Source organism: Rhamphochromis sp. 'chilingali' (genome assembly GCF_963969265.1).
Source record: "Rhamphochromis sp. 'chilingali' genome assembly, chromosome: 21".
In the NCBI taxonomy this organism is placed as follows: Eukaryota; Metazoa; Chordata; class Actinopteri; order Cichliformes; family Cichlidae; genus Rhamphochromis; species Rhamphochromis sp. 'chilingali'.
The window spans coordinates 27,900,915-27,924,133 of record NC_137949.1 but is presented as its reverse complement, the minus strand read 5'-3'; the positions used below and the strand labels follow the sequence as shown (position 1 = coordinate 27,924,133).

Here is a 23,219-nt window from a genome sequence, read left to right as displayed (position 1 = left end):
AAGCTTTAGTAAACTTGGCTGAGTATCATTGTGTTATAAAACGTGAATTTGATACGTAATCAATTGCTTAACAGCTGCAAGAAAACGACATAAACACCTTGAAAAACAGCAGAACAAAACAAAACACACGAGCGCGGGAGACAGAACCCCGCGTTTCGGCAGGCAGTCGTGTTGCATTCAAGGTATTGTGGGAAAAGCTGGTAAAAATGACTTCGCTACCTTTCAGATAGACCCATTTCCATAAATTCAGTCAAATCAGCTGAGTATAAAGCACAATTAAATCGGTGCTTTTTTAAAGCTTTTTTTTAATATGCCTACTGAAATGTTTTTCTAGATAGTTAACTACAAATTCAAATGTTTGCTTGCTTATGAGCTATTGCAAATGCTTTTCAAAAATAATCAACTAGACGTGGACTTTTTGCTGTATTATTCATTCTATTTTAGATTATTAAAAAACATATCGTACAGCATCACAAAAAAGCAGAAAAAAATACAGTTAAAACTTCATATAAGAGGGTTCACTGCAATTTCTTATTTAATATCAAAAAGAAGAGAGAGATAGCGGCTATTATTTGAATATTTAAAAATGTCTGATGAAATGTTTAGACTGTGAAAGGTAGATCTAATAAAAATAATAATTTTTAATCACCAGTCATCACTTATGAACATTTATTGGCCATTGTTTTTCATTCTTGTCTTATAATATATTACTCTAACATATACTAAAATGAATCCGATTTACCATTCTCCAGGACATACATTGTGCTTAAGCTCCAAATTAATGTTATGTGTGATTTCCGAGAGATTATTCCTACAGCCCATGAATGCAGCATACACTGAAACGACCTTTCGCCTAGTTTGGCGGATGGCAGTTCATCGGGTTTACCCTGACACTGCTGACTCCTGTGACCACGCCCACCAACGACCACGCACCCTGTTTCCTCCAACCGTCCAGCGAGCACGCACTGTTCACGCGCTTTTTGCTCTCCCATTGGCTGAAGCTCTTCACACGCACGCTCGTGATTGGTGGAGTGTTGCCACCCGCCTTTGCGTGTTGTGAGTTTTGTTATTCTTTTTTTTTTCCCCTTCCCCCTCCTCCTTTTCACCCCCCACGTTTTACACACACAGCTGAGAGAAAAGGGAGCCAGTCAGAGAAAAGACGACCTCAACCCTATCGGAACAGGCAGCAGCTCTGGCAACCGCCGTCTCTTTGTTCTAAACTGGCTTCAGAAACAAAAACGCGATATCAAAATATTTTATTCCTCAGTGCCATCGCGAAAATTCAACGAAATGGACTCACTCGAGGTAAGGCAATTTTATTAAACTGTCACTTTAGCTTTACGCAACATTTTTGTTTGTTTTCACTTCAATTCTTTTAACGTCCACTTGTTTACTTTGACATTTCAGCACTTACATAAATGAAAAGCTTAATTCGACATTTTTAAAAAAGTATATTTATTATAATTTTTTGTCTAATTAACTTTGCAATAGTGCCACAAAAAACATATTTAACATGAACACTATTTTTAGCATTTTATTCAACCTTAAATAAAATAAGAAAAATAAAAAAATATCACGCAACGACACGCGCAACTCTGTCGCTGTCAATTTTTTTTTAGTCCGGGTGTATTTCTGTGGAGAATTACTAATATGCTTTGTTTACTGTGAAAAATATATAATAAAAGTTGGAACGTGACAAGCCTACTTCCTGATGCAAACCCGCTTTATGGGGATTTCACATGGCTCATCTCGGCAGCACGTCACTGTTTGGTCTATATTTGGTCATGGGAGGTGTCCTGGCTTCGGGCCAGAGGCAGTGCATGGGGTGGGGTGTAGTCACCAGCACCCTCTCCTTTTTGGCCCGGGAACTTCAGGTACAGGAAGAGTGACTGAGCAGATGATAACTGGAAATAGAATTTTTTTTTTTTTGTTCCATTCGGGTTCATAGAATAAAAAAATGTCTCCTTCTAAGCGCGATCGGAGAAAAGCTGAATAAACATAATGTGGAATAGGCGTGGAAAATAGCTTTGTGTGTTTGTACGTGTGTTGTCAGTGACCTGAACACAGAAATGTAATTTAATTTTCTCCACCCCCCCAGACTGAGAATATGGATGCCTGTGAGGTTAATGTAAAGAGAAGGAGGCATGACAGCGAGCACTCTGACTCTAGTGGATTGGGTTTCGACTGCTCTGGTCTGGAGTACACTGACCTGGAAGCAGCGGAGGCTCTGGTGTGCATGAGCTGTTGGAGCACAGATCTTTTCTTTAGCCGCAAAAAGCCAAAACCAAAGCCAAAGACCTGCAAACCAAGACCCCTAACCCCAGCTTCAGACTCCGGCGACTCCCTCCCACCATCAGAACTTCCAGACCCCCCAAAGGACTTTGTGTCCTTCTCCTCCCTGGTAAGACATATCATATAGCACCAACATATGGGCACCACCACTGCAGCATTTCTTCATCATAGTTTGAACTAAAAGGACTGAAAGGTTTGACCTTGTGATGCATAAGTGTTAATGATATGAGGTTGGGGCAGCTGACAATTGCTACAACAAGAAAAACCTTGTTACAGTTAGGTGTTTGACTGTCAGGCAGAGTTCCTTCTTGCAGAGGCAGGGTCATAAAAATCACTGTTTTATAGCTCATTATGATGGTTATTCTTATGTCTTATCTTCTTGCCACCTGTGATGCTTATCACTGCAAATGTAGGTTCTTATGCAACTAGAGACAGTAGATGCACTTTTTAACTCTCTGACTGTCTCTTTGCAGTGTATGACCCCGCCCCACAGTCCCAGCTTTGTTGAAACATCATCAGGCACCGCGTCGCAGTCAAGTTCTGGCTTGGTCGCATCCACACAGCAACTTGTCCTGGCAACCGTTGCTGAAAAGACCCCCTCTCTCCCCCTCACACAGCCCTGCAAAGCAATGGCGACAAGCGTGATCCGCCACACTGCGGATAGAACCCTCTGCCAGCACCACATTCCAGTGGCCCCCAATCCAGAGAAAGCTAGGGACATGGTAACAGCTACTACAATGGTCTCCCAGCAGCAGGAGCAGCAGTGCATCACAAACACAGAGCAGATAACCACACCTCCATCCCCTCCTGCTTCTCTCATACCTTCAAAAACAGAGCAGCCACCCAGTCCCCCCAAATCCTGTTTGGACAGTGTCCCCACCCTAACTCCTGTCAACAGCCAACCGCAAAATAGCCCACCCTCTCCCCCTGTTCCCACAACTGTGTCCCCTCCTCCAGTTGCAAGCCCTCAAATCATCTGCCAGATGTTCCCTGTCAGCAGCCAATCGGGTATAATCTCAGCCTTCATCCCCAGTGCGGTTCAGACATCCAATTCTGGCATTCGGGCTGCTGCCACACCCATCCTCCCCCAACCCACCTCAGCTAACAACCCCCCTGTCCAGCAGTCCCTGATTGTGGGCTCCTCAGTGCCCCAAGGCACAGTGATGCTGGTCCTCCCTCAGTCATCCGTCTCTCAGGGTACCCACTGCCCTCAGACTGTCATGACCCTGGGCAACACCAAGCTACTACCTCTGGCCCCAGCCCCTGTGTACTTGTCAACAGGACCCAGCAGCACCACAACAGCCACAAAGATGGATTTTTCCCGCAGGAGGAACTATGTCTGCAACTTCCCAGGCTGCAGGAAGACATACTTCAAGAGCTCACACCTCAAAGCTCATCTTCGAACACACACAGGTGGGGGGTTTACTGCCTTCAGAGTTGCTTGTGAGAATGTGGACTGAAAATGAGTGTTGCATCCTGTTTGTAAAACATTCCTTCTCCGACCTTGTTATTCTTGTCGGGAAAGAAAGTAGTGTACTTTATTGGTCCCCGTGGGGAAAATCCCTCTCTGCATTTAACCCATTCACTCAGTGAAGCAGTGGGCAGCCATTGGGCGCCCGGGGAGCAGTGTGTAGGGACGGTACCTTGCTCAGGGGTACCTCAGGGTAGCTGTTCAGGGGAATCGAACCCCGACCTTCCGATCATGGGGCCACCACTCTACCTACTGAGCAATCCCTGCCCTTGCAGGGATAGCTCAGAGTGAGCTCATTGTTTTATTGTAAGCCAAGCTCAGTTATGTGTCAAGTTTTTATGACTACAATGTGACTCACTTGTTTTCTTCACTTGGTCCTCCCTTAGGTGAGAAGCCCTTCAGCTGCAGCTGGGACGGGTGTGATAAGAGGTTCGCCCGCTCAGACGAGCTCTCCCGTCACAGGCGTACGCACACTGGCGAGAAGAAGTTTGTGTGTCCCGTGTGTGACCGGCGGTTCATGCGCAGCGATCACCTGACCAAACACGCCCGCCGCCACATGACCACAAAGAAAATTCCCTCCTGGCAGGCTGACGTCAGGAGTTTGAACAAAATGGCCACAGGAAAAATCCCTCCCTCGACGTCTGGCATTGCAGCGCTAAGCATGCTGGTACCTGTTGGCTCAAACTAAACAATGAACAACCTGCCACCCGACCCACTCCCAAGATACCAGAGGGACACACAGGAAGCAGTCAAGCACATGGGACTGCTGTTCTTTTGAATCATGGGAATGAAAAAGAAATCATGCACTGGACTCTCTTCCTGCTCTACTGCTCATTTGTACACATATTTTCTCTAAAAGATTCTTTGTTTATATAATTGTGATTATATGTATGCACTCTTGCCAAAGCCTTTGTATGAAGTTTTGTCTTATACATTTCACCTTCTGCACCTCTCCTTTGTTTGTGTTGATATTCATGTACGTGTATGTGAATGTGTTGTTTGTTGTACTATGAAATGAATTTGTCACATTTTGGGGGGGATGGGTGAAAAGAAATGTACATATGAATAGTAATCATCAGTACCATAATTATACCTTGATTGTATCTCCCTGTCTACCTTTTCATATTATTTAATACATATTTGTAATAAAAAACAAGGGTAAATGAGTCGTGATTGTGAGTCTTGTGACCTTTCCCATATTCTAAAAATGAAAAAAATCATGTGTGGGATCAAGATGAAGTCAGCAATCTTTCCCAGTCATCTCACGCACAAATACACAAAAGTGGTGCCTGCCCACATCCTGTGTGTGTGTGTGTGTGTGTGTGTGTCATGCTGACTCCCACTACCGCCACCGCCCTCAACTGAAGCTCACTCATGTTCTTTCAAATGTGCTGACTGGCCTGTGGGTAGCTTCCTGCTGGTTGAATGATTTTTTTCTGGGTGTTATAAAAGCTCTTTTGGCAAATCCATCTGGGGACATCGCGTCCTGTTCATTAGCTCAGAGACAGAGCCAGATGAGTCAGAACAGACAGGCAAGTTGGTTGTTCTGTATTGGAGTTCATTAGAAGCATATTTGAGCACATTCAGATCTGTCACATGGGAGCAAGGAGGGCACGAGTTACAGCTCTTGCATAATACTCTACTAAGTTCATTATAATGTCCCTGGTGTATTTAGCATATGTGGACTGGTGTTTAGAATAAAGTCACATGCCTGACCTTTTTTCGTGCAAAGTTCTGAGAAACTGTTAGAACTTTATTTTTTTATGAATCATAAAGATGTACTGTCTCTTTGTGATGCCGCTTTCTCTCTCACACACACACGCAGTTTCATAAGCAGTGGTCCCATACCTAGTAACAGTCCACCCCTTCCAATCACACAGTGAGGAACAGGAACTGCTGGGGGTGCGACCAATCACCTCTCTCGCTCGCACACCCGCCCATTTGCCTTACTAACCGATATACTAACTGGCTGAGTTCCACCTGAACTGTGGTCTACGGAGACACCTGCTGGTGGGACTGTGTAATGTTATTGCTTGCAACGATGGAAAAAACACGCCCGGAATATAAAAACAAAAAACAAGAAAACAAGAAGAAAAAAAGGATATTTCACAAATAGCGGCCTACCCATTATGTCATCATTAACATGATAACATAATGAGTAGAAATTAAAAAGTATACTGTATAGAGTTCAAGGGTAGCTAATTGATTATTTGTACTATGCATTTTATTCAAATTTATTTGCTTAAAGCTTTAATTAATAGAGTTTGTTTAATTCATAGGTTGTGATTAGGTGGCATGCTCTAATGACGAGATTTTAGGTATTACTGGGAGTTATTGTTGGGACCAATTGTATCTACTATACAATGTCTCCTTAATCACAGTTCCGAACAGATCATATTTTAAAAATGATCAAAATGTTAATTAAGATTTTTCTGAAATGACAGTAAAGACTAAACTATTAAAGGTCAGGAAAACATTTGTTTAAAAAACTGTAGCAGTGGCATGTTTGTGGAATTTTTCATTGTAGAAGAGAATAGGAAGACAAACCTTGACACACGTAAATGTTGTTTTGTAACCTAAAATAAAATTTTGCAATTTCGTTACGTTGTTACACATTTAAGGTCAGCAGTTTAGTGGAATTTTTTAATGTAACTTTGAAATGTTTTCTGCAATGCTCTAATACTAAAGTCCATCTGGTGTTTCTTTGATGAAGTCTCTTCCAGTGTGTTTTTAGGTAACACCCTGTGCCTATGAACCCTATTCAGAGTCACTCGCTTGCACACAATTTTGTTACAAACCTGGGTTTAAGAGATTTGGGAGTGAATTGGTAGTAATATCAGAAAACATATCTACCATCTCTGACTACCTTCTCTGTCTGATTTGGTGATGTGCAGTACGGGGACTCTACAGGGAGCGTGTGCTGTCTCCATCCATGTTCACCTTCTACACCTGAGCCTTCCAGTACAACTCCAAGTCGTGCCATGTACAGAAATACTCTTATACTTCCACATTGGTTGGATAGAGTGGTCTGGCAAGAATCATCAGCTTCTGAATGGAAATAACATCAGAGAGACGGTGCACATTTCAGCACAAGGACATCAGCACACTGGATGAGTACCAGGGTGTCTACATTGACAACAGGCTGAACTGAAAGAACAGCACAAAGGCTGTTATAAGAAGAGTAGTGTCCACATTGAGTTTCCTAAGGAAGCTGAGGTCCTTCAACATGTACACGTGAAGCAAAATGATGGGAAGGCAGTGCACTTTGCCATAGTTGGAACTTGTGGCATCAACAAACTGAATACACTGATTAAGACAGATATAGCGAGCCTTTGATACCGCATGCTGTCACATTGTGTAACACAGTAATAAAAAGATAATAAAATAATAATGATATTAATATTATTAGCACATTTCATCATGACTTCACCTGCTCTAACAAAATAATTTCCCAAATATGGGATTTAAAAGTGTCTCATATTCTCATTCATATTTCATTTTTTTGGTATTCATTCGTTAAATGACGACATTTATTATTGTTTATTATTGGATTTTAACCTTTAATCCGTAAAAAAAAAAAAAAAAAAGGGGGGGGGGGGGGGGGGGGGCTATCAGTCGGTATTTTTGGTTGCGCCGGCCTGTAGTTGCTATAGTTACATCAACACAACTGTTGCTTCCGCTACACTGTCGCTGGACCGTCTATTATTGGACCTAAAGAAGAAAAATATATCGCGTATCTTTCACATTAGTAAGACCAGGTGATAAATGTGTTTTGAATTTCACCTCTTTATTTTATCCAAAGATTAAAAGTCACGGAAATTTGAGGCCATTTTCTGTCCTCCGAGCTACGTTCAGCTTAGCGCTTCTGTTCTCCCAGTGTCAGCATGGAGCTCGGGGAGAAGCTCAAAGAGCTCAACTTGACAGCGTATGAAGTCGACAGGTTTACGAAAGCTTTCAAAGACGAGAAATTCCGGGAAATGCTCCGGGATTACACCCAAGAAATATCAGACCCCGAGAACAGGAAAATGTACGAAGAAGGGATCAAAATCCTGGAGCAGGAGCGAGGCAACACCGTCGAGTTTATCCACCCGGAACCGTTTAGGGCCATCAAAACCAGCGTGGACGGCAAGCAGAAATGTTTCATCAACATTTGCGCCAGTGATAAAGTTGGGAAGCCTTCATCTAAGTGGGTTGTGTCGGAGAATGGCCGCAGAGGTCAGTGTTGGTCCTTGCCTCACAGTCTGCACCCTGGGAGGCAGGACACAGATCCTAAAGGTAACAAAATGATGATTTATGATGTTGTTTTCCACCCTGACACTACCCGCATGGCAAGCAAAAACAAGAGCTTTCTGGAAATGGTGGACAGTATAGCTATCCAGGGAATCCAGGGCACTTTTAAAGTGACTCTGGACAAAAAGAACATGAGAGAAATGAAAACAAAATACAAAGGCACCCCACAGCCCTGTGTTATAAGAAAAGCCATACCTGGATTCAAAGCCAAGGAGTCTTCAGACCCTCCAGACCCCCTTGCCTTTCCATACCCAGATGAAGAAAGACCGAGCACACAATCAAAGCCCACAGAGGCACCAAGAACAACAAAAAACAGTACTGATTCTAAACCTCAAAGCTTACTGAAAACCAGAGAGCCAACCAAGCCGAACTATACAGTAAAGTATCGATCACTTATTGATCTCCAGGACTTTAGATGCTCTAGAGACTCAGCCCAAAGCCCCAGGCCCAAAGAGATTGTGGTGACTGTTGATTTGCCTCTTCTAAAATCTGTCAAAGACACAAGCCTTGAAGTAAAAGAGAAGCAACTGCTGCTGGAGACCAAGAAACCAGCCTACAGATTGGAACTACATTTAGCCTACCCCGTGGATGAAGACAAAGGAGAGGCCAAGTTCAACAAACAGAGAGGACAGCTCATCGTCACCCTGCCTGTTCTTCCTCATAATTTGCCTCCTGATTTATTTGAAGGGCCAGCAATGGCCAACAATAAGAGTGCAAGTTGTGATGAGAGCGAGGAGGACAAAAGTGAGGTTGAAGAAGAAGACAAACAGAAAAACAGGGAAGGGGAGAAGAGGGAGCAGGAGCTACAGAAAGGGGCTGAATTAAAGGAAGAAAGACAAACTGAAAATCCCATGCAGGAGAAAGGGGGGGAAAATAGTGAAAAAGAGGAAGACGGAGTTCAAGAGAAAGGAGAACAAATTAGGGAAGAGGCGATCGGTGCAGATGAGGCAAAATGGAAGAAGGGCCAGGAACATGTGGAGGAGGAAACAGTAACTGAAGGTCACGAAGGCAGAAAAGCGCAGGAGGAGGACAAATTAAAAGAGGAGAAGCAATGGGCAAAACAAGGTAATCAGAATGAAGATGAGAAGTCAAGTGAAGGTGGATGCGACAGAGCAGCAGAGGATGATGATACTCTGTGTGAAGCTTTTGCCCTGAAAAGAGGCCCAGTGGCTGATGATGAGGGCCTTGTGATTGAAAATCAGCACATTTTAATCTCCACTGAACAATCCCATGGTGCAATAAGAGAGGAAGATGTAAATCTGGCCTCTAGTTTGGAGGAGGCATCCAAAATGAAACCTTCAGATATCCAAGAGAAGACTGAAAAGAAAAAAGCAAATGTAGCAGGAAAGGCGCAGGTGAGATCAATTGTAAAATTCAGTTTGTTGGTACAAGTTTCTACAAACTACTGATTTTTCTCTCCTCTTCTTTCATCAATTTTGTGCCAGATGGAACAAGATGCAGCATTTCAGAACCAGACATCCAGTGACGAAGCCAGAAAAACAGCTATGGATGAGTGCGACACTTCTGAGAGGGTTGTGAAGTCCAAGGATACGCATCCAACACGTAACGTGAAGACATCAAGCGGAGGAGAATCGGGCCAGCGGGTCACCTTCTGCTCTGAAGACGTCACTGTAGGCTCAGCAAAGCAGGAAATGGATGAAGATGACCTGCAGACGGAGCAAATCTCACCAGTCTTACAACGTAACAAGCCTCCACCTGTATTACTGAGGGAAATTGATAAGGATGGAAATGAGATAGTAATCAGTGATCATACATCATCAGCTGGGTTCATCTTCCTAAACACTCTAATGTACGAGCTGGACTGATGGTGCTGTGAAGGATGCAGAAACATTGCTTGTAATTTTTAAAAACCTGACGTTCCTTTTTTGCTGATTTCATGCAAACTTGTGACAAAAATGGGGAATAAATCATTTGGATCCAACAGAATAAAGTACTTAAGACATGACAATGAATACTTTTATTTAATCTTTCACATATGTAAAAATTGTGGGTCATTTGCACAGTAAAAAGCACCTCCCTTTGGTTGTTAGTCATTGACCCTGAGGCACTGTTTTCAGGAAATTTATCTAATCTTGTAATTCCCCTGTCTGATGGAAGTAGGTCAGTGGGTGAACCTGCAGTCTCTTTAAACACAAGGAAGGAAAAAAAAATACTGTTAAGAGACTTGCCAGCAGCACAAGGTTTTGTGCTGCCTGCTATCATAACGTACAGTAAGTGCCACTCTGTTTCAGATGGAGCAAGAGGTAACATATTCATGCTTGTCTCAGAGCCCATTTTGATAAACGGAAACTGCCTCAGAACATAAATGTAAGCATATAACAAACAGCTTGAAGCTCTTTTTAAAAACACAACAAACTTAATATTGTCTTTTCACACAAAGGCAGCATAAGGAAACTACGGCAAAGCCATTTACCACTGCAGCTTCCTCTTCACGTACTCTTAGACTGTATCCCACAATGCTACCTACTGCAGCGCACACATGCGCGTGCACAGAGGTTTCTAGGCGGCAATGTTTTTCGATCAAATAGGTCTCCGTCCTCATCTGGTTCCTCTCTGGAGGGAGTTGTCTAAGAATTCGGAGTAGCAGGAAAGCGAGCAGAAGTGCTGCTCCACCGGTGCGTCTGTGCCTCCCATGTCATCCACCAGCACAACTGTGTGAGAGACTTGGTGGAGGTTCATGCTCACTGCAGTCTTGATGTAGAAACTGATGCAGATGCAACCGCAGTCACAGGTCTTGGCTATTTTGAGGTCCCGACACAAGTGAGCAGGGATAAGGTGAGGTCCATATGGGATTCTGTAAAGTGACAGAAAGAATAAAGGATTAATGAGTTTTATACTTGCTAGAGAACCACAGTGAGGTCTAAACTGGATGCAGAGCAGCATGTAAATCTAACCTGAGATTAGCCACGGCTCTGGAGGCCAACTCCTGAAGTGGAAGTGGGAATGTAAGCTGCATTTTGTGGTCCAGAGGGTTGGGCTGGATGAATGGATTTCCGAACAAGTCCAGGTTCTCTAGACTCAGCTTGCGGAAGTCACCGGGCAGTACAGTCAGCTGGTTGTGTGCCGCGGACAGGAACCTCAGCTTCGAGAGTCGGCCGATGTGGAACGGCAAACACAGGAGTGCGTTATCGTCCAGTTTAAGGTTCACGAGTTCTCTGAGCTGGCAGAACTGAGCAGGGAGCGTCTGTAAGCGATTCTGGCTGAGGTCCAGGTGTTGGAGGGTCCGCTGGAGGGTGGACAGACAGAGTGCCTCGCTGAAGGCTTCCAGGTGGTTATTGTGAAGGATGAGTTCGGAAAGACAGCTGAGGTCACCGATGGTGGCAGGAAGTTTCTTGATATGGTTGTTACTGAGGTCTAGCTTGCGCAGAGCTGAAAAAAATCAAACAGAAACACCTCAGCTTAGAGAGCAGAGTCTACTCTGACACACAAATTTTCACTTTTTAGGAGTCTGGGGTCTTGAAATGGCTTTTTCCCCATGTGTGACTTGGAGCTACACCCAACTATTTATTATTGGATTTGCGTAGACAAGGAGACATGGTACCTTTAACCAACTTGACTCACTTATTTTATTTATCAATTTACCTTTGAGTGAAAGCATTCGCATGTCCACGCGTGACAGTTTGCAGTACGACACCTGCAGCTGCTCCAGGGAGTGAGGGAAGTTGGAGGTGAGTGGGTAATCCTTCTTGGAGACGATAGCGAGCTTCTTCTTGGGCTGCTCTACGTCTCTGGCGCGAACAGGAGTCAGTGTGGACAGAGGAAGGCTGCTCGTGTCACTCCCTCTGTCTGCCAGACGAGCCGCCGAGAGAAAGTTCTTCAAGCTGTTGGAGTCGGCCTAGAGATAGATAAATACAGTTACTCTGGATCAGTGGATTAACAGGAAACAGCAGTTTCACGGCTCCTCAAAGGTCGCTGTGGTGCATGACTAGATTCACTGAAATATCTAACCCAGATTCCCTGACCTAGAATGCTCTGACATACTTCTTTTGAATGAACAGGATGGACTATATGCAGCTGGGAGTGAGAGATTGTCGGTTGGATAGAAAATAGAGGAGTTGGAGACAGGTTTGTGCACCTGTACAGTGCACTGACAGGTAATTTAATCCATTTACTGTAGGAGAAGTAGAATGTTTACAAAACTGTGGCCAAGCAGGTTAACCGAGGTTTGGTTTACACATTTCTCCATGTTTACCTGCTCAATTTAAAAGCCTGTGAGAAGCTGTGTGCTTTCTAAGAGTGTGACGCGTTAAACACCTCGGAGGGCTGTGCAACATAAGAAAAACAAACAATAAGTCATCTAAGCTCTCTGCTATGGCATGAACTGGGGTTGAAACTGACGTGTGTATGTGTGTGTGTGTGTGTGTGTGTGTGTGTGTCTGTGGTTGACAAATGAGTCAGAGAACATAAAGTTCTTTTTCCAGGACAGACAAAGAGAACAACCATTCCAAGGGCCAGCACTACAATGCAAAATTAGACTCTTAGCAAGGTACTTAGTGAGCGGGGAGGGGGCTTTAATACAGTGACATGATCCTATGACAGGGAAGTAAGCTAAGCCTACTTGCTGGCTTGAATTCTGTGTTTATATTCATTCTTCAGTGTTCTCAGAAATCTGAACACCAACTAAAAGAATAAGGCTAAGACTATTCCAGGCACATCCAACAACAGCCTGTTAATCAAACAAAGTGTCTTCTGTCCTCTGAGTTTTCCTATTACACAGACTCAAACAAGACTGCTTAGGCGGCTGAAGCAGGTTTTGTGTATTTTTCTAATATTACAGTTTAAACATCCTCATAAAATACATCACTCTGCTGTGAGAAATGTAAAAACAATGTAAAAATTACATGTTACAGTCAAACTTTTATTAACTAGCTGACTAAAAGCTCAATAAACAACCATGTAACAGTGGAATTGGACAGTTAGTTAATGCAAAACAATTTGTTTCACTCTTGTAATGTACATACATCTTCTAATTTAATTCAGGGTCTTCAGTTGTATACTCCTTACTAAGACTGCAGTCACGGTGTGCTCTATGTCATACCTTGCTCAAGCAAATGTCAACAGCAGGTTCCTTTAATCTCACAGTGGCCTTGCCTTCCTCCACAAACCAAGTGAAGAACTTCTCTATGTTGCCTTTTAGCTAGAAGAGAAATAAATGGTCAAATTTCAGCGGTGGGAAAAAACATTACACAACTCCAGGGCGGTGGTGCATCAAGCAAGTTAAGACTGGAATACTGAATTTCAACATTCAACAGCTAGGTGACAACAGCTGCAAACGTTTACATCAGAGGCTGACAAAATGAAAACAATATGACGAGGGTTTCCAGTTTAGGTCACTATTGGAAAAATAATGAATATTTTAAAAGGCAGATCTGATTAACTCCAGCAGTACTTTCCAGTGAGATTTTCCTGATGTTTGTTCTTTAGGTAAATTTGGGATTTTTTTTTTTCTTTTTCTTAAATATCATTTAGTGTGTGTGCACAGGAACTAGTGAATTTCTATTTGAAAAATGATCCAATCTTTAACTCACTATGAAAACTGGTCATAGATCAATAAACTAAATGATTAATATATTAGCTGCTGGAGCTTGAAAATGAAAAGAAAAGGTCTGTGTGTTCTCACTGACCAATAAACAGCACAGGCAGTGGTTTTCTGGTATTAAAACTGTCTTAAATGACTTGTTAGGGTGTAATCTGTCAAACACATCTAAAACATATCTCTCATTAATGATATAAATACACTTTGAGTCAAAAATTATGTCATATGTTTTTGGCAAAGTGGCTTTTCTATATCTTTCATTTATCCAGGTAAAAAGTGTCACTGACATTAAAAATGCCTTTTACCAAAACAGGTCTAAACAAGAGGAGAGCAGAAATTGTAACAAATATAACATACTAGTTCTATAAAGATATCGTAGGTGGCCACTATAATACAGAACAGAGTCATAAAGAGAGCAGCAAAACAGGTAATTTCTCTATTTTATATATACCCCCTTACTAAATCCAGTTGACTATAGTCTACTCATCAACTTAAGGAAAGATATTAGATTTTAAAAACACATAAACATCAGCGATCACTTTTTGGCACAACACCGTAACATTTCAAGTATATTTTACTTTATTAAATATTCTAAACAATGCTGAGTCGCCGGATCAACTGATAGTTTTCACGATTTAGTAAGTTATTAACTTTTTAGAGCCGTGCCGTTGGGTTTCATTATATATTTATTTACTTTTTCCCCCTGAGTGTCTGAAAAGCAAGGCATGATGGGATAGCGTCACTTCACTTCTCATGCCATCCATGACATAACAAACAGACGCCAGAAGAACTAAATTACACGTTTCTGGTCTTAAAATGTACTTTGAAAAATTGAGTAAATTAAATAAAATAATTAGCTTTAATCATCTTGTAATTTGCTTACTTTAGGGACCAAATAAAAACAGACGCACCACACCCAGAGATAAACATTAGCTCCAGACTGAACAGATAGTACTTGCTGTACAATAGCTTTTAAAGTAAGGAGTAAAATACCTTGTACTTTGATCCGGCTCTGTCTTTGGCTGTGCAGATCATCAAGTAGATGTTGCTGCGCTGAGTCGTCTTGTCCAAATGCTTTCCAATAGAGAGCACTGCTCTCGTCCCTTTGCCTCGACTTTTCATCCCAAACGTCGGCAGCATCCGATTCACCACCTCGACATCACACTGGAGCTTCATCGCAATCTCTTAAGTAACAGACTTAAGTCCGGCCTAACGCCGCGTCACAGTGAGCAAATGCTTGAAAAGCATACCAGGTGGAAAACTTCCGTGAGAAAGTTAGGCTAGCTCGAAGCGTTTGTGGTTAGGCTGGCGACACATCCGTGCTCGTTATGGATGTCAACAACAGACCAGCCTTTTTCACAGAGCCGCAGCTGCATTTAAACCGCTGACGAAAAAATGAGCCGGCATCTACCGCGGGGATAGTCACTTGGGTTTTCCTCGCATTAATTTGACTAAGCTACAGAGCTCAGTGAACGTTCTCGGCTGTCAGTTGGTTTGTTAGCTGCCGTTAGCACAAACCTCGCGTGTATAGGGAAGTGACGTCAGGGAGGCGCGAGACCAAGCCCGCGATAAACATGTACACATACCGACCACTTCATTAGGTACTCCAGTTTGACTTAAGAAGTGCTTTAATTCTTATTTTTTTAGTGTTTTGTACAACAAATTCCTACCCTATGATCAGAATATAAAAGTAAAAATTAAGGCCATCCAAAGTTTTTTCTAATCTTCCAATATGAGTTATTATACTTTTATATTATCTTACTAGTTTTTATTTTGTTTTGACTTTTTGTTTGGGAGTTTGTAGTTTTTATTGTTTGAAAATGTTTAGTTTTACTTGGGTTTTACAAATATTTTATACTTTGATATGAATACTTATTATTTTTACAGATTTGGTATTAATGCCCATATTTATTTATTGTATTACTCCGGCCAAAGTATAACGCAAAATTCCTATAATTTCTAGCGCCTGACTGGTACAGGATCTTTAAGACTAGCTGATATTTTCGGGATTTTAAAAAGCGATCCGCCAGTGTTTAGACACACTAAACATAAACAGATTACTCATGAGTCCTCAATAAGATAATATAAAAATGAATTTAAAAATGGTTTTATTGTCACAACAAATCACTGGTTACTTCAACTTATGTGTTCCTTCCTCCAGTTGTGTGAGTGGCCACTAGTGGACAAACTATGCAACATCAATACTAATAACATATTTATTTGGCCCTTATAAATACTGATACAGATATATCGGCAAATAACTAATATCAGCCTCTCAGATGATAATAATTTTAACAAAGATCTCTCTATAACACATATAGGTTATTTTATATAGCCTACTAATGACTTTTTGCAAATTATGTAAATGCCTGACATAAAATAAAATGAAATAAAATATTAAGTGGCCTTGTGTTTTTCAAACTACAATTTGTAGTGTGCAAATTTAGAATGGTTTTACATTAAAATTGTAAATTTGTTTATAAACATTAATCTGGTTAATATTAATTGAATAATATTGATGTGTAACAATCTTCAAAATAGAAAATCTCCTCTGAAAATAAGTGGAAAACGGAGTATTACCAACGGTGCTTTGTAGTAGGCAGATGAAAGAAAAAAATTGTTCATTCGATAATAAGAATGTCACTATTTAAACATTTTCTTTTTTTTTGGGGGGGGGGGGGGGGGGGGAATCCACCAATTGTTACAATAAGTTGCATGAGTTTAATGAGATAAAAGGATTGATAACTTCCAGTTTAAAAGGATCAAATCTTTCTCCTCAGTTAAAGATCTTAGTCTTAGAACCCCAAATTTTACTAGAAATTCTTCTAGAAAAACATTTTGAAGTCTCTAACAATGCGCAGTTACTTACTATGCTAATAAGACTGGGTGAATTTAAAGTAGAGTGAATCAAAAACTTAGCTTGCTATTCAGAAAATGAACTCTCCAGTCTAAAAGGCATGCTGAATTTATTTTTGTATCAATATATGCTTCATTTGTACCACTCGTCCCTCTGGTGTTATTTGAAGTGAAGTCCCAACTCTATCTTTAGAGTTTGTGCCCTTGCAGTTAAGGACAGGAGACGTAACAGTGAGCTGTGAGTCTGAGAGTGTGTGACATTGTCGCTTTGGATCAATGTGATCAGAGAAAAAAAAAAAAAACTTAACTCAGATCTTGTTTCCTTGTTTTGTCTCCTTTCTTTCTCATCTTGTGCTTTGAGGGCCCCACAGACACACATGTTATAATATTTGTTACAGTTTATTAAAAAGTCATTTTATTAGTGATAACATTCATTGGGATTTTAGACATTTTGACACCTTTATTGTTTTCACTTAGACATTCACATCACGGTCTTCAGTTCACATGTTCCACATTGTTTTTTTCTAGGTCTCAATAAAAAATAACATTAAAAAAGTCTTTGGCTTCAACCTGGCGTGTCTTAATTTTTCAAATGGTCTGCAACAACATGCAACTTTTTAAATTTTACCTCTTTTTCTTACATGTGCCTCTGAATGGATCAACGCTCTGTAACCATAAAGGTACCTCACCCACACACACACGCACCACACACACACACACACACACACACACACACACACACACACACACACACACACACACACACACACACACACACAATGAAAATATTTCTGCAAATGACAGATGATGAAATTAGCAGGATGCGCAGATCATGCAGCAAAGACATGAAAATTCCAAGATAAGACTCCCTGGTGTAGCAACAGGATGTGGATGAAGTTCAGTGCTATCGCTATCTGTAACTTTTTTCAAAATAAATAAATTAACACTCTTGGTTTCCTTTTGTTTTAATTTCTTTTTACTGTGAAACTTGCTAAAAGTGCATATTTGATCCACATAGCAATGAACCCCACCATACCCTCCATCATATCTGATATTAACCACTGTCTCACAAGGCCGTCTCCACACAGGATGACCCCCTCCGTACATAGTAGCGCCTCACTTCCCTCCCGCCTTCGCTGCCCTCGGACCGGTGCACAATGAGAACAGGAAAGAAGTGTGCGTCTCTGTACGTTGGTGGACTGTTGCTGAGCGCCAGCTGGCTGGAGTCCGACCGGCAGCACTGCTCGTCCGCGCAGCAGGGCTCCGTCAGATTGCTGCTGCGACTCCCTCGATGGGAGCCGTACATGCGGCAGAGGGAAAAGCGAGAAGTGTCCAAGGAGAGGTGCGAGTGGAACAGCGCTCCGCGGCAGGACAGGATGGAGGAGCAGCTGGAGCTGGTGATCGTCCTCCTCCTGCCTCCTCCAGCTCCTTGTCCGCTCAGCTCGCTGCACTGCTCGCAGTCGTCCTGGCTTTGGAGCGCTCCGTAGCTCTCAGCAGTCTGGCTGCTGTCCAGTAGAAGGCAGTTAGAGGAAGACGTGTCTTGTAATGAATTAGAAGCCCCTGTCCTCATGTTTAACAGCATCGCCTCAGAGTAGCTGGGAATCACCTGGCGATTGCAGCGTATGTGCCACTCCATCTCAGTGCTGTCCAGCGTGTCAACTCTGGGAATAACGCAACCAATATTTCTCCCCACAGGCCTGTCTTCATCTAGAGGGGAGGGGCTGCTGTGGGTGTACTCCAACCCAAACAGTTTCTCGATGCGGTAGTGCACGTAAGCAGTGCGGTACTCCGTGAGCACTCTTAGAGGCCAGGAAAGCATGAGCAGAGCTGCCAGCCAGAAGGCAACCTGGGAAGTGTACCAAGGCATGCTGTCTGGGTCTACATAGGCTAAGAGGTTTTCTCTGAAGTCCACATTCTTCAGCTGCATCCCCTCCCGAGCCTCCATGTAATCATCCAAACCTTCGATTTCAGAGAAGAACCTGGCTCTCTGGCTGAGGTAATCATTTTCTGGGCCCGCCTCGGTGAAGCTGAAACACTTGGTGAAGCGCAGGCGAATGGCTGGATGCCTCTCCAGGCCTCTAAGGTCACGTGATACATCCTTCATGCCACAGTGGCTGTAGTCAAACTCGCCCTCGGCCACGTGAGTGTTGACTCGCTCGTGGTACACCTGCGTGGTGGTGTACGCATCCCCGTTACGATACCGGGTCACCTGTCGTGTCCGCCGGACAAAATGGTAACTGATGGCTTTCCACCATATGCAAGGCTGGGCCCGCTGCATCCGAAGCACCCGCTCGTACACGCTGTCCACGTCTGCCTTGCACTGCAGCTCGCTCCTGGCCCTGCAGTGCCAGCACTCCACAATATACAGCACGTAGAGCATGAGCAGGAAGGCCAGGGGGATGTAGATGAGGCCGTCCGAGCAGGGGCTGTCGTGGTAGATCATAGCGTGTCCTCCGATGCCCACCCCAGAGGCGCCCCGCAGGGAGGAGGTAAAGGAGGATGTTAAAGAGGAGGTGAGGGCAGAGTTGAAGCTTATCTTGGTGACCCGGGTCAGCTTACACCAGGCCACTGCACCCAGGCAGCTGTACATGAGCAGGGAGAGCACCAGGCAGCGCCAGTGGGACTCCCGACAGACACAAGCACCCAGGGACTGCTTGACTGGACGCTGCTGCAGAGAGAAAGAGAGAGCGAGGGAAAGGGATGGAAAAGAAATGAAGGGGAGAGTAATGAAAAAACACACTTAAAGCAATGAACCCGCTAAACATGGCAGCGATTTTAAGGCTCGCAGCAGAAATGCAAATGAAAGTGGTTAAGCTATAAATCAAAGCGCTTTTTCCCTACCTAAGCACAGAGAAAATCACACTGAAGGAAGAACACTGGGATTCAGCAGGGACTGTAATGTAAGTAAAACATGTACAAGTGAGTTAACCGGATCATATGCAATACCATATCAAAAACAAGAGCAATTATGAGAGCAATTAAGCAGATCAAGGGAACTTTTTTCTTGATCCTACACCGGTTACTGTGGAGGACCACCTTCTGTAGATTGTTCCTGGATAATAGCGGCTGCTTATTAAAGAGTCTTATTTTCTAATTCTCTTCTGAGTCTGGAGACAAACGTTTGTGCCTGCGGGCGCACAGAGACAGCCGCTTAACAGCAGCATACAGAGAACAATGGTGTACATGACTATGATAGAATCTGATAAAAATGTAAATAACAACGGCAGACAGCATCTGATCTTTTTAGGTAAGGTCAGGTGTATTCGTAAAAATCAGATCACCATAATAAAGGTAAAAAATAAAGTGGCAGAAATCAAGTATTGCATGATGTTGAGAGAGAAACAAGATTTATTCCTGAAAGAAAGACTCTTAATGGAAGTGTCGGCATGGATACAAGCTTTTTTCATGCTATTTTGCAAAACAAAGTTCCACCAGTTATCAATAATGGAAGCAGTTTGTTTGTTCCATCTCCAAACAACACATTTTAGTTGCATTAACAGCTAAATTACAGCTAAAGTAAATAGAGGTCGACTGTAACTGAACACAGTGGGTTCACAGTGGCTCATAGCTCTGTCTCCTCACACAAAGAAGGTCCTGGCTTCACATGCACCAGCTGGGTGAGGCTGCATGGAGCTGTATGTTCTCCGTGTACTCTGACTTCCTCCAGAAACCTGCATGTTAGGTTAATGGGTGATTCTAAACTTGCCGTAGGTGTCTGCTTGTCCAGGTTGCAGCCCTCATTTTGCCCCATAACAGCTGAGACAGACTCCATCCTCCGCAACCTCTGAATAGGATAAGCAGTTAAGAAAATTTATAGATGGACCACAGTTAATTTCAGTTATGAAGCACCAGTACTTCTCTTGAACATGTCCATTTTATTCTACTTGCAGTTGGCCTATACTGTTCTTAGTAAAGAATAAAATATATCTCAAAGCTTTTAGCTACCCAAAGAAATAGTAGGGTAAAAGTATCTTTTTTTCCACTTTTTTTTCACTCTCCCTTGAGTACATTTCCTGAAAGCTTCTCTTGTTACCACTTTGTCACAAACCCATCCATCACTCTGCGGAGCACTGGGAGGTTTGGAGCGGAGCGCCCAAACAGAAACATAAAGTGCTCCCATTTGCAAAACTGAGCAGCGGTCAAACAGTCCTATTCAGCAAACACACTGGCTGAATGCTATTTCATCAGTAACACTAACAGTCAAAACTTCCAGAGTGCATAAAGAGAACCTTAGCTCAGACTATTTACTGAAATTAAATTGACTGCATTTTGTCAAGCAATTATCTGAGATTCCTGATTTCAAATGCTTAAATTTGTTTTTGTCTCGTGGTGATATTCCTCCACATTGACTACCTCTGGTGTTTTATGGAGTGAAAGGATTTATCCTGACAGCCAGCCATTCATTACTGCACTGCCACAGGGGTGGAGATGCCTTACACTGTCGGTTCCACCTGAGTTATTTGTGGAGCAAATGAGGGATTCGGTTCTTGTGAACCAGAGAGGGCGGACTTTGAAGCGGCCCAAGCCTTGTGACTGCAGACATCATAGGTGCGACATCTGAAAAAGGTTACCCTTTAATAAAAAAGAAAAGCTGACTCATATATGCTAGATCCTTGGTCATGGAGACAGTTTACAGGAAGCTGAACTCAGGAAATGTAAGGGAAAAATAGGCACAAGTTGTTTGCAACCACAGAAATGTGGTCAGAGTCATCCCCCTGCAGACAGAAGCACAGTAATTACGCGATGACAGTAAACACCAAGGGCGTGGAGGAACTAATGCAGACACATGCATGTAAACTTGTGTTGTGCAAGACTATAATCTGTGCTTTTGTCGTTACAGTACTTTTCCACATCACTCGAGTGTGCTGCCACTATGTCAAATTAACTATTGTGACATTTCAAGAAGCAATGATGCTGTTTGGCTGCAGGTGAAAGTGATGGCACAGAGATGACTGCACGGGGCACCAAAAAGGCAGTAATGAAACAAAACCGCATGTTTTGTGTGGCTTTTCCTCCTACATTTGAACAATGAACATATGGCTCTTTATTACCTACTACTTACTTTTCTGGAAGTTATCAGAGAAGAAAAAATAATGACTACATCTGTCTGCTCTTACCTCCTCCGGGACATCACTCTCAGCCGGTGAGTCCTCCTCCTCCTCTTCTCCATCAACATCATTGAGACCGCTGGCCGCCGCGTCCTCCGCAGAGTCCTGATCGGATGAGAGCATGCTGCACTTTTTCGCATGTCCGAGAGAAACTGGAAGCTCACTCCTTTTTATTCACTTGCTTCGCTCCTAATAGCGCTCCGTTCGCTCCCCCCTTTGGTGGCCCCCTCAGCCCCGAGGCGTCTGGGCCGGAGCCAGCAGGCTGCTGCTGCTGATGTTGCTGCTGTGCGGAGCGGGAGTCCCGCGCTGCTCCCGGAGGAGGGGGGCGGGGTTCAGGGAGTTCACCGCAGCAGAGACAGCAGAGGTTAACCATGATGCAGTCAGTGTACTAAGTCAGTAGCTGAAGTTACCTGAGAAAGACCATAAAAAAGGGGCATCGCTGCATTTGTTAACGCAGGCACTAAGTGGATCCGAAACGCTGGTATGAAATGTTTTACGACGACAAAGAAGACCGCACTCACTTCCGGTTAGGATCAAACGGCGTCCTTCACAATAAAAATGCATTCTTTTTTTTTTTAAAATTGATTTAGAATAGATTTGTCAAAATATATACGTTAAATTGTTATTATTTAATCATTATATTTGAGGACAAAAGAATCTTCTAGAAATTATGAAATTTAAGTCAGTCAAGTTATAATGTTTTTATAACTAGTTACATTTTAACCAAACAACAAATACAGCCTTACAATAAGGCTAGGTTTTCTAATATGTTAGGCTATGTCTTTGTTTTTGACACATATATTTTACTTGTGTGTTTTGTTTTGCTCTGGTCGCTTTTTTTTTTTTTTTTTTTTTTTTTAACTTGGGTTAAGTTTGAGTACCATGTGTTTTTTTTATGTTATGATTGTGGATGGTGAATGGTTATCTGTCTCTCTGTGCTAACCCCGCCAACAATATAGCTCATTTTATTGTTTTTGTTTGTTTTTATTCCATATTTATTCCATTAATTCGATCGATCTACGGTTTTATCTTTTTTGGTTTGACCAACTTATAAAGCACTTTGCTCAACCTTGTTGCATTCAAATGTGCTATAGAAATAAAATTGACATTAAAGTCTGACATTTGCATGTCCACTAATATATGTCATATCATTTTTCAGTGATATTTATATTGGTAAGCAGTGTTGGGCAAGTTACTTTGAAAAAGTAATTAATTATAGTTACTAATTATTTCTTCAAAAAAGTAACTGAGTTGGTAACTGAGTTACAATATTCTAAAAGTAATGAATTACTTATAAAGTAACTATTGCGTTACTTTAAAAAAAAAATTAACCCTCTGGGGTCCAGGGTATAATTGGTCATTTTTCATTACATTTGATGTTTCCTCTACATTTCACCGTTAAAAACTATTTACTTTGCCTTGTTTGGTATCATTGTTTTCAGCACAACCTCACGTGTTTGAATTTACAGTTATGTTTTCATTTTGACATACTGTATTAATAAAATTGATCCAAAATCAGACAAAAAACATAAATCCCAAGTAGAAAAGTTTTTTGTAACAACCACAAACATGTTTATTTAATCATATTTCATAACTTTAATATAAATTGCCAATTTTAAAATCATATGCACAAGTTTCGCAGACA

General features: G+C 42.3%; 4 protein-coding genes across 5 annotated transcripts; 2 read left to right on the top strand and 2 right to left on the bottom strand.

Moving 5' to 3' along the window:
* The first annotated feature begins 1,142 nt into the window (after window positions 1-1,142).
* LOC308389731 (Krueppel-like factor 11) lies at window positions 1,143-4,929 on the top strand. Its single transcript, XM_080871247.1, has 4 exons — window positions 1,143-1,305; window positions 2,099-2,401; window positions 2,766-3,705; window positions 4,150-4,929. Exons 1-4 carry the CDS (start codon window positions 1,291-1,293, stop codon window positions 4,449-4,451), a joined length of 1,560 nt encoding a protein of 519 aa, XP_080727373.1. The 5' UTR covers window positions 1,143-1,290; the 3' UTR covers window positions 4,452-4,929.
* Window positions 4,930-7,430: 2,501 nt separating this feature from the next.
* Window positions 7,431-9,917, top strand: dnaaf2 (dynein axonemal assembly factor 2). Its single transcript, XM_080870485.1, has 2 exons — window positions 7,431-9,408; window positions 9,499-9,917. Exons 1-2 carry the CDS (start codon window positions 7,648-7,650, stop codon window positions 9,877-9,879), a joined length of 2,142 nt encoding a protein of 713 aa, XP_080726611.1. The 5' UTR covers window positions 7,431-7,647; the 3' UTR covers window positions 9,880-9,917.
* An 88-nt stretch (window positions 9,918-10,005) lies between these two features.
* Window positions 10,006-15,145, bottom strand: lrr1 (leucine rich repeat protein 1). The gene is made up of 5 exons (XM_080870486.1): window positions 14,604-15,145; window positions 13,113-13,211; window positions 11,657-11,909; window positions 10,969-11,443; window positions 10,006-10,868 (listed from the first exon to the last, which is right to left on the bottom strand). Exons 1-5 carry the CDS (start codon window positions 14,784-14,786, stop codon window positions 10,613-10,615), a joined length of 1,266 nt encoding a protein of 421 aa, XP_080726612.1. The 5' UTR covers window positions 14,787-15,145; the 3' UTR covers window positions 10,006-10,612.
* A 1,749-nt stretch (window positions 15,146-16,894) lies between these two features.
* LOC308389289 (transmembrane protein 151B) lies at window positions 16,895-22,193 on the bottom strand. Of its 2 annotated transcripts, none has more exons than XM_080870591.1 (2): window positions 21,584-22,193; window positions 16,895-19,134 (listed from the first exon to the last, which is right to left on the bottom strand). In XM_080870591.1, the coding sequence occupies exons 1-2, from the start codon at window positions 21,695-21,697 to the stop codon at window positions 17,533-17,535; spliced, it is 1,716 nt and encodes a 571-aa protein (XP_080726717.1). In that variant the 5' UTR covers window positions 21,698-22,193; the 3' UTR covers window positions 16,895-17,532. The 2 variants fall into 2 exon arrangements, with proteins under 2 accessions (XP_080726717.1, XP_080726718.1); XM_080870592.1 differs by lacking the exon at window positions 21,584-22,193 and adding an exon at window positions 19,308-20,160.
* Between the last annotated feature and the right edge of the window lie 1,026 nt (window positions 22,194-23,219).